General features: G+C 51.4%; 1 protein-coding gene across 1 annotated transcript; it reads right to left on the reverse strand.

Annotated features, from left to right (window-relative positions):
* Window positions 1–2,072: 2,072 nt before the first annotated feature.
* On the reverse strand, window positions 2,073–10,409 carry THNSL2 (threonine synthase like 2). Its single transcript, XM_075499507.1, has 8 exons — window positions 9,907–10,409; window positions 9,017–9,211; window positions 8,597–8,749; window positions 7,649–7,879; window positions 6,622–6,770; window positions 3,729–3,854; window positions 2,645–2,784; window positions 2,073–2,521 (listed from the first exon to the last, which is right to left on the reverse strand). The coding sequence occupies exons 1-8, from the start codon at window positions 10,214–10,216 to the stop codon at window positions 2,293–2,295; spliced, it is 1,533 nt and encodes a 510-aa protein (XP_075355622.1). The 5' UTR covers window positions 10,217–10,409; the 3' UTR covers window positions 2,073–2,292.
* Between the last annotated feature and the right edge of the window lie 668 nt (window positions 10,410–11,077).

Consider the following 11,077-nt stretch of genomic DNA (forward strand, 5'->3'; position numbering starts at 1 on the left):
CGTTTTGGGGCTGAAGTGGGAGTGAAAGCCCCCGGTGTGGGAGCAGCATGGTCCCTGAGAAGGTGGTGGGACACGGCATGCCCACAAGGCCAAGTTCACCACTGCATCCCGGGCACCCGGGCTGCCACAGGCAGCCGTGCATTGCCCTCTGTGGGAGCACGGCCACCCTGCAAGCCAAGCCTGTCTGTGCTCCCTCCACCTCAGCTCTGGGCGTGAAACAGGCTTTTCCTGCTGTGCTTCTGCCTTGGAAATCCCAGAGAGAGGTTTCGTAGTGTCCTGCCCAAAAAACATCTGGTTTTGACTGGGGGAAAAGCAGCACCCTCACCCCATAGGGGTATCCTCAGGGATGTTTGAGAATTAAAACCCTTTTCAACCTCCGTGGGCATCATCTGCCACCTTCCCGCAGCAAGGATGGACCCTTTACCCATCTGGCTGCTTTGAGACGGGAGCGTGGGGATGCATTTGCCACTCTTTCTGCTTGCAAAACACACCAGGGCTTTGGTGGGCTGCAAGCCCAGCGCCCCTTGCTCCACCCTTCCCAGTGTTCCCCGGCTGGGGGTCCAAGTCCAGCCCCTCGCCCTCCCGCCCCCTCCTCCTGCTCCAGTCCCGGCCAGCAAGCCGGATTTGCAATCTCTCGCTTGGATGTGGAGCTGGGTGCAATTTCAGGCCTCTCCCCCATCGCGGGGTGTCTTAAGCTATGATTAAGAGCTAAATTACAACTGGGCAGCCGTCCCTGGCCGAGAACCGCAAGATTTCGGGAGGCAGCTATTAAAGGCGGTGGAGTCCAACGAGTATAACGTGTGCATCAACAAAAGCGGCAGCTGATCACAGGGATCAAATGGGATCGGGGCAGGGTTCTCACCAGCACCACCAGTGACTTGCTGCATCACCCCCTGGTGCAAAGCCATCCTTTGGGGCAAGGTTATTCCTGAGGATGAGACTGCGTTTTTGCTTAAATAAGAGGTATTTTACTGGCCGGTTTGGCTCTTAAAGAGGGGTGAATGATGGTCTTGTGAAGCATCAGAGCTTCCCTGGACCCTACCACCATTCTCCTCCCAACTGCTCGATCCATGCAACTAGTAGAGCTGTTAGCATTAAAAACATGCAGCATCCAAGCACTGTGGTTTTTTGCATCATTTTCAAGTAAGCTGTTTCCCTCATCCCCGTTAATTGGGATGGGGCAGCCTCGGCCCCTGCCTCGGAGGAAGCGCGGGTCCCTCCTCTCCTGCAGGGTTTCAGTGGGATGGAAGGAGGCGGCGCGGGGCTGGCTGCGCCAGGGGAGCCAAGGAAAAGGCTGCCCAGGTGCCAGCAAGGCGGCTTGCAGCCCAGGCAAAGCTTCCCACTCTTCCCGCACATTCTGCAACATCCCATGCTGATTCACTTCACAGAATTTACTTTTACCCTGCTAAATGCCACTAAACCTTCAAATTAATCCTCCCATTACAGGACTTCCTTTGATGTCAAAGCAGGAATTTTTTTCATGGCAAAGGGGGATTTTACCCCCCTGGTGTAATTATTCCTTTTTTTTTTTTTTTGCCCTTTTTAGGCACAAGAGACTCCTGCCAGATGCATGACTTGTGGAGGCAGCTCCCTCAGGAGGTATTTATATATTTATATGTATATGATGGGAACGTGGTATTGAAAGACCTGAAGTTTCAGGCTGAAGATAAGGGGAATTTCCCATTTCCTATTTGTTTGAGTGGAAGTTGCCCAGGAAGAGTCTGCAGCAGGACTAGGACCAAAAGCTGCAAGATACACTAGAAAGTAGCTCCTTAAAATAAACATGTCCAGGGAAAACATCTGCTTTTTAACACTACCACTGAGCAAGTTTCGGTGCCTGGGAATGATTCCTGGCACTGCTGAAATTATGGGGATTGGGAAAGCGGATCCGCTCCAGCCCTGCATAATTTTCCCATTGAGCATCTTGGGTGCTGCCGGGACCGCTGGGCTGAACAGCCAAGCACGGGGCCAGAATCGCTGGATAATGCTCAGGAAGCTGGCGACTGTGGGTAGTGCTAAGGGAGCTTTCTGTAATAGCATGTAATGATGGAACAGGCAGGCTTATTCAGAGTTTCAGTCAGTTTTTAGGAATTTCTAGGAAAAAGAGGATACAATTGCAGAGCTCTTTACTGAAAATGTTGTGAAATAGTCTATATAATTCAACGGCCAAGTGTGTTCCTGCTAGTAATTCGTTGCATGGATAGCGTAGGCTCCTCTCCCAGCATAACATGGGGCTCTGCTGGGAATGGAAAATGAGCCCTGGGAGGCATCAGCCAGCCGTGCCGCGGTAGCTCAGGTCTGCGTGACTCCCTGCCTGGCGATCCCCCGCTGCTGTGCCGTGGCTTCGATCCACTCCCGGAGCGCTTGTGCCCAGTCCTGCCCCCGCTCCAGGGGAGTGGACCTGGTCTCCATCGCTGTTAAGGCAGTGATTTCGGGAGGGAGCTGGGGAACCAGGCCAGCTCGGAGCAGGGCGTTCTGAAATTTGGCTGCAGAGGCTGGAGCTAAGCAACACCGGGCCGTGCTGAAAAGGAAAGAAAAGCAAGAAAACTTTTGATGTAAGCAAGCCCTGAGCTGGAGATGCTGCAGGAGCAAAGGGAGAAGTGATGCTCCAGTCCCTGATGTTCCCGACCACGGCTGTCCTTACCCATCCGGCTGCGAGTAGTGGTAGTGAGCAGCCACGGCAGAGTGGGGACACAGCAGGTAGCGGTTTTCATCCCAGCAGCGCCGCATGGCTTGCACGATGTCCTCATCGGAGGCCGAGCATGAGCACAGGGTCTCGGAGAGCTGCGGCCCCAGGGAAAACGGGGAGGTCTGCGCAGGGCATCATCGCCCAACGCCTTCCCAGCCGGGCTTGTGCAACGGGCACTCAGCAAAGCAATTCAAAATAAGGAGTCTGGAGGATGGGGCTCCCCAGGGACCGAAGGAAAAGAGATTGCTGCTGCAGCCAGGGGATGAGGCACTGCTGGAAATGGCCATGGGGCCAGGGAACAAGCAAGGGGTTTCCATCCCCAGGTGCCAGGAGCATGGGTGGAGAGGAGCCGAGACTCAGCTCCTCAGCTCCGCGCTGCTATTTGCATGCTCCGAGGGAGTTTCTGAGGGCTTGTAAAACCCACCTCAGTGTAATAGCTCTTCTTGCTTTTAATAATGTATTTTTGTATTATTTATTTCGCTGCTGTGCAAGCAGGAGTGGGCGCCGGGCAAAGGATGCTCAGTGGGGGACAGCGTGTGTTGGATGGGAAGAGGCAGGACCTTGCACCTGGCCCAAAGAGCCTTGCAACTCAAACATTTGGTTTTTTCCCTCTGCTTTGTGTTCGTGCTCCCATTTGCCACAACACCCAGCCTGAATTGCAGCACCAAACCCAGCAGACGCACTCCCAAAAGTCACGCTGGGTTTGTGCCGGCACCCGCTGCACGATGCCTCGGTGCACGGCCAATGCTGACACTGGAATGGCCAAGGAAAGGGTGGTTGCATATTCTACTTAAATAATTGTAGGCAGTTTTTAGTCAAAGAAGAAAGAGGTTTCTTTTTAAAAATATAATTAAAAAGGGTTTTTTAACATCTCCATGCACACCCGCTGATATAAAACTCCTGTGGCCTCACACTTAAATTTTTGGTTGGCAACTCTCCACTATAATTTTTTATTCTGAAAATGAGTTGCAAACAACCGGTAGCATCTCCTTACACACACGCACACACACACGTGGTGCCACATGCGTGAGGAACTGACCTTTCTGTGCAAATCCTCTGGCAGCTTAAGGCTTTTCGACACGCTGAATCGCTCCATCAGTGTTTTTGTCAGGTGGCTGTCAGAGCCTGAGAGCAGCCAGAGGATCCTCTCCACGTTGTAAGGCTCCTGCAATAACAAGGCAATAGGTGAGGAGCAGAAATTCAAGCATCTGTCTTAGGGGGAGAGCACCTGTGTGGATTCTCTGATGTCTAATTAGGGTTGAAGTCCTACTGCCATCAATTTTTTTGTGGAGGCTGGGGTGGGCTTTGTGTCTTCCCCCTGCACACTTACATTCCAAGACAAGTCTTTGGGAACCCAATGTCCTTCAGACCTCTGACCTGTCAGAGCAGTCTGGCAGTGACCATCAGATTAAAAAACCTTAATGAAGGGACAACTGATAAATCGACGGTGTGACCACATCTGTATAATCACCTTGAGGAACCCAGGCTAATAACACACCAGGTATTTGAGAACCAGAAATATCCAGCTGTTTACTTAGTGTTGCAGATGCTGCTGTGAGTCACCCAGCTCCCGCATGACTTAATGAGACACCAGCTCCCTGCAGGGCTGACTGATAATCTTTATGAACATACAAGGCACATATAGGGCCTGACCGGCCTGCATGGCTATGTAGCAATCGGTGTTGCAACACTGCAGCAAAACTCGGTGCAAGACCACACAGGAGGGTCCCAAACTAATTTCACCGCTCACTGTCTCATTCCCGCACGCTCACAAGCACCAAGAAACATTCATCCAGGTCGTTTGGCCGAGATACCTTGTAGGGACAGACAGGACAAGGGGCACCGGCTACCGAGTCCTCATCACATCTCCTGGGTTCAAGTGCTGGTTTCGGATGAGCTCTTTATACCTTTTAGCAGCTGGCAGTGGCTGTGACCTTTTGTCTCTCCATCCTGGCCTACTTCAGCGAGTCATCAGGACTTACTCAGCCTTTCATGTCCTTATCTGGGTGGCTCATGGCCCCAGTCCTGTTCTTCATCTTCCCACCATCATCTCCCAGAGCCTCCAGCCTGTAAACTTCAGTCTAGTCTGAGCGTAGCCTGCCCTTTGCTTTAGGCTGTCCCCTGTTTTAGGCTGTCCTCTGCTTCCCAACCTGGCTGACTTGAGAAGCTATGTGTCAGCATGCCTGGACTTCGATGACCTGCTACTGGAGGTGCCTCCAGCACCATCTTCCTGACACCCCCTCTCCTGTCCTTCCTTCTGCTACTCGCACATCCAGACCTTCCCCTTCACCCTCCATTTGTACCAGCCTTATGGTTTCCACTACAGATCACTACATTGATACCAGTAAGTCAAACTGGGCCACGACACTGGTGCAAGCACTGGCCTTGCCATTTAAGTTATTAGCCAGCTCTCTGGTCTGGTTTTGTCCCATGCCACTAGAGTTGTCCAGGAGAATGTTGGGGCCCAGTTTGGAGGATAAGTCATGCTGGGGACTGTTCCCAAGGAAAGTTTTGGCATGTGGACGTGAGCTGCATGGTGCTTCCTGACCTCAGGGCCAGAGAACAGCCCCAGGATGGCTTTAGGTACTGCAAAGACACAGCGTCTGCTGTGATTCTCCTGGGATTGCTCCTTACAAGGCTCATCCACACTAGACTTTCTGCTTTACCTTCAACTCTTCAGTTAGCGTCTAACTGGAAAGTTTTCTCTGCTTTAGCTTAGTCTGCAGAAGAGGCAACCTAAAGAGGTCATGCACTCTTCATCCTTGAAGGTTTCCAGCGCCCAACTGGATAAAGCCCTGAGCAACCCGGTCTCACCTGAAGGCTGACCCTGCTTTGAGCAGGTTCCAAGTAGAGACCTCCTGAATTCCCCTCCGGCATGAATGATCTATTGAGCTATGGAAATACTTGCATGGATGTTTCAGATGTGAGCTGAACAATACAGCCATGGAGAGGGATGTGCAGAGGGATACACCCATCCAGCTGCTCGGGAATCTCTGGACATCACCTCGCCCGGCTGCCTTCCCTCATGATCCCAAAGTCTGGCACATGCTTAGGTGCCTCAGCAGACCAGTGCTACTGAAGGGACATGGGCGAAGAGAGAAGCCCAGCTACCTTTGAGCTCTGAGGAGCCCCACAAATTCACGCCTCAGGTGGAAAGTCAAGCTGCAGACCATAGCAGCCTGGTGATAGGGGCATAATGACTTACTGACTGCAAAGCATGGCAGTTCCTCCAGGCTCCCAGGTCCTCCCAATGTGTTTGAACAGTTTTTGGAAAATCCAGGTAGCTTAAGGCCACAGTGATACAACACCAAGTGTTTCACACTTTGGTCACTTGTTTGGAAGCAGATCTAGTCCCTGTGGATCACAGGGTAGGTATGAAATGGGAGATATTTGCTTCCAGGTGTTTGGTTTCTGTACCTCCATGACTTTTCATTTCTGAGTCCTTTGCTTGCCTGCTGAGACTTGTTCTGCTCTGAGCAAGCTGCAGATGGCCGTAGATGAGGCATTTCTTTTGGGTTTCCCTACCTTCTTCCTGGTCTCTTTCTCTTGCTCTTGGTGGAGCCTTTCAGAAGCATCAACAAGCCCTTGAGACATGATGGGATTTATAATTTTCTAAGAAGTGTCACATTTTGAGAAAACATCCCTCTCTTGCTAACCTTGCACATAATGAAACCCCAGAAACCCAGCATTTAACGATGAAGATTACAAAGTCAAGCCCTGAAAAGTGAGGAAGAAGGTGTTTGATCTATCTCAGCTCAGCAGTCTACAGCATAAATGCTCAATATGAGTCACACCTCTTAATGCATCGCTGAGAGGCATTGCCAGTGGCAGAATTACGCTCTCATAAACCAAGGAGAACAGAGTACAAGGAAAAAAATTATAAAAATATACAATATTTGGTATTTTCCCATTTTGACCAATTCATTACATACCTGAATATCCATGGCTGATGCTAACGTAGCCTTCACGCTCTCTGACAGTGAGAAATCTCCACGTTGAACAGTCCTATGAATGATGTCATTGCTGTTAACCGCAGCAACAAGTCGAATCGGGAGACCCATTTTCTGGGCAATACAGCCAGCTAGAAAAAAGTGAAAAAATACATGCATGCTTGATGAAGAAACATTCAAAAGAGATTTAGCAAAGAAGTCATGGTACAAATTGATTGAGCATATAGTTCAGAAGCAGCTAGAAATGGCATTCCCTAATGGACTCTGAGATATCTATCTTTAATGCTTTGGTTGAGCACCAGATTATAAAATCCTGGGACGCAATGCTCCTCCTGCCATGACAGTCCATTGAACTCCGATCCTTGCGCATCTGCAGATTTGAAGATGGATGGGCAGGGGACCAAGAGGTCAGGCAGCTGCCATTCAAGCAAAAGAGAGGACTCTTTTGGGCTTTTACATCTTATTAATGCTGCCTCAAATGGGCAGCCTGGAAATACGGTGTGTGCAGTTGAGTGCGTCGAATCCTTTCTTGCTTTCATAAGACAGTTGTACGCCTATTTTGGGATGGAGGCAATCAAGGACTCGCATTTAGAAGGCCAGATTATGCAATTAGGAGTGGTTCTCTCGACTGCGCGCTACCATGCAAACCAGAGTAGGACCAGGCAGGACTCCACACCTCTGTTAATGTCTCACTTAGGAAATCAGAGCCACAGTATTTTCCCTCTTTTCTGGATCAAACACATTCTGCCCTCTTCTAATGTGCCCATCCTCAAGATAGCTACAGTCATCAAAGGGTGGTTTGGGATTTTCTGCACCTTGCAAATCATCAGTGACACCTGAATGAGTAATAACCATACATGAGTAATAAAATATAAGTGGTTCTGAAGAAATCTTACCAGAGAGTGGGTGTTTTAATAAATAGCAATACCCAGCATCTGCAAAGTGCTTTTAGTCCATAGGTCACAGCACTCTCTCTCTTCCCTATCTAACCTATCTTTTTTCTCTTCACCTGTGATATTTCCTCCTCCTCCTGTTGGCACAACAATTTCCACCACTGGCAGCGGGGTGGTATCCAGGGACGGGGCACACTGAAAGTAAGCATAGAAGTGGTGAGCAATCTGCACCATAATCCTAGACCAATTGACCGAATTCAAGCTCATCAGATTGTATTTTCTGGCAAAATCGACATCAGCGAACAGTTCCTTGATCGGCTCATCGATTTCATCACTGTTCCCATGAGCTGTCAAAAGGAGAAAGGAAAGATTAGATCTGCCAACATCAGCGCATCAGGCACAAGGTATTTCTGCTCAGAAATAGGGCTAGTCTCAAACCCTGGGGTTTGCTGCGGCCAGGGGTGTCCTGAGCTGCCCGCCTGCCTCAGGGGCTGTACGAGCCAGGGGTTGAGTAGCACCACACGGATGCCGGGTGGTTTCTGCAGACATGGCACTCTGGGCTCTTGCTTACATTAAGTATATATTTGCCAGGAAGGCAAACGCCTGCATCCCCTGTGAGATGCCAAGGTGAGACTTGGCTGAGCAGAGGAGTCCATGGGACAGCTCAAGCATCCAGCGGTGATTCCTAACGATGGGGACTGCACAGAGGTCTCCATCGTTATGGAGATGGACCAGCCATGAAGGTGAGGGGACAGAGGGAAGGGGTGACTCTCGATCCTTTTAGTGCCAAGAAATAGTGCTGCATTCAGTGCAGCTGAACACCAACCACTTGCATAGAGGCAGCTCTGATCTGTGGCCAGGAGAAAAGGAAGCCTCGAACCACTTTTCATCAAAGTGGGGACGTCTGCTATAGGCTCCTGTTAGCCAGACATCTGGGCACGATAGCTATGATGGCAACAACCCAGCTGGCTGCAGCTGCTAAAGCAGCAGCCCCCTGAGGCTTTTAGGGTCATGGTTTTGACATAGCAGGGCCATAAAGTGGACAGTGCAACAGTAATACCAACCAGCAAAGACGTGGACATTGTCTTCAATGACAGTGGTCATCTGAAGTTCCTGTATCTGGGTGCAGAACCCCTTGGGCAGCAGAACAAAGATGTCCATGTTCTTCTGCCCTCTCACGCTCTCGATGGCTGAGCTCCCCGTGTCCCCTGAAGTCCCTGTTTCAAAGTGAGGGAGAACCAAGAAAAGGAAAAAATTGACGCGTCAGTCAAACCTGCATCACTGCACTTTAAGTAAAAGATGCAGAGATGCTCTATGAGATGTTTTTGGCTAGAGCAGCCACTCTGGCATTGCCCTGAGATCACTCACTAGCCACCCATGAGGCAATACCACCCCAGGGCATCTATGGGGAGGGCCGTGGGATGATGGCTCTCAAGGTAAAGACCTGCCCAGAAGTTTTACCCCCCACAAAGAGGCATACTCACCCACCAGAATAGTGACGTGCTTCTGCTTTTTCTCCAAGAAGTACTGTAAAAACTGCCCTGTGCAGGACAAGGACAGATCCTTAAAAGCATAAGTAACCCCGTGCCACAGCTCCAAAACATTCAGCCCATCTTTCAGCCTGGACAGATGGATGATGTCCTTGTGCCTGAACCTGCTGAAGGCCCTGTCAATCAGGTCTAGAGGGAAAATGGTTAAAGGCGCTGTTAGATTGGGTACAGGAGTATTTTTCTGACCCATGGCTTCCTGCATCTGTGCTCTTCATGCTCCTGGGAAGCTTTCTGCACAACCAAAGGCTCTCAGTTGCTGGAGAGGTGACAGATATCCAACAAGTTATTCTTAGTTATTAGGAGTAAACCAGCCCGCTTTATTGTCTTCGATAGCTCTACGGTGAGAGACCCCAGGGGACACCCGACACAATCAGAGCAAACTGTGTTAAAATATAAAATACAGGAAACCCAAGTTTTATCATAACGTGCTGTTGAGACAGAGGTTGTAGCTGCCCTCTGGTGGAAGTGATAGCTGTTAAATGTTAAAAACATTAAAAATCGAATCTCAACCAGAGCGTGGAGCAGCAGAAAGCCCTGGTGGGAGGGCAGGTCTGGAGCAGTGAGCAGGACCACGGCATCAGCCATCGCTATTGCAGTCACCACAATCCCTGTTGGCAGAGAGGGGACACCTTTTCCAGAAGGTAACAAGCCCTAGCAAGGTGACAGAGGAGAAGAGGGTACAGAAAGGAGCAGGCAATGGTGCAACAGGCTCCATTCTTTGGGGGCTGCAAAAAGGATGAGGCAAAGGCAGGCAGACGCATCTGAACGCCCCAAAATCCTCATGCACATCCCTGCAAGCAGCTCCCTGCACGGCTGAGGCTCACCGTTGAGCATGCTCCGCGGGACCAGCTCGGCCGTGATGAAGAGGGAGCAGAGCTCCTTCACCAGCTCCCGGTAGGAGAGGCGGCTCCACCTCCGCAGGGTGTCCCCGTCCAGCGAGGGGATGTGCTGGGGCATGAAGAGGCCCCCATCGGGTGCGTAGCCGGAGAAGAGGGCTTCCTCGAAGTCGACGGCCTCCACGCCTCCCCGCGTGCTGACGTACTCCATGGGTGCTGGGGAGGCACCGCAGTCACTGCCAGGGCCCCACTGGAAACAGCCCCGCATCCCAAGCTGACACCTCCCAAAACTTCCCATGTGGAGAGACAGAGCTCCTCAGGCAAGAAAATGCCTCTTCCCCTAAAAAATCTCACACCATAGAGAGCTAGAGCAGACAGAGCCGGCGGAGGGCACACGGCGTTTTGCAGGCAGTGGAAACGCTGCCTGAAGTTTGCACAGAGGTGGCTGGAGCCTCCTTGTCCCGCTTTCCCTGTGCCCTTCCCACCCTGCCCCGGAGACACTTCCCAGCCTGAGCAAAAGCCCTGACAGCGCAGAAGTCACTGCGCAAACACGTCATGTCCCCTGCAGGCTATTTGCAAAAGCTGCAGTTTTAAAATTAGAATAAATACGTAAATAAAAGGAACCGACTATGCTTTTAGAGCAAGCTGATTTGGTTCTAAGGGGTTAAACTAAGGAGAGGATTAACTCAGTGTAGGAAGAGCTGAGCTAAATCTACCGGATTCACGCAAATCCCATCCAGCAGCCGCAGGCACTGCTGGGAGAGGCCCCCTCTTGCCCCGGTCCCGTGAACCCCCACAGCCGTTCCCACCTGGGGCTCTCCGGCCAAGGGTGCAGCCCCTCGGCACGGCACAGCAGGGCTGCAGGCCGCTTGGCCCCACGCAGAAGCAGGAAAGCGGACAAGCAACTCGCCGCCGCTTGCGACCCAGCCACCCTCTGCACTTGTGCTCACGGAAAACTTCTCCCCGTTGCAACCCGCCGATGTTCCCCTCGCCGCAGAGCAGCTGGCAGAGGTGGCCGCCCTGCACCGAGCCTGGGAATGGGAATATGCGGGAAAGACGGAGTCGAGCTGCTCCTGGTGGTAACGGGCATCGGGGCAAGGGGCAGCGGGGACGAGCTGCAGCTGGGGAGAAATCTAGTTAAATATTAGGAGATAGCTTT

This window comes from Mycteria americana, chromosome 4 (assembly GCF_035582795.1).
Source record: "Mycteria americana isolate JAX WOST 10 ecotype Jacksonville Zoo and Gardens chromosome 4, USCA_MyAme_1.0, whole genome shotgun sequence".
NCBI lineage: Eukaryota > Metazoa > Chordata > Aves > Ciconiiformes > Ciconiidae > Mycteria > Mycteria americana.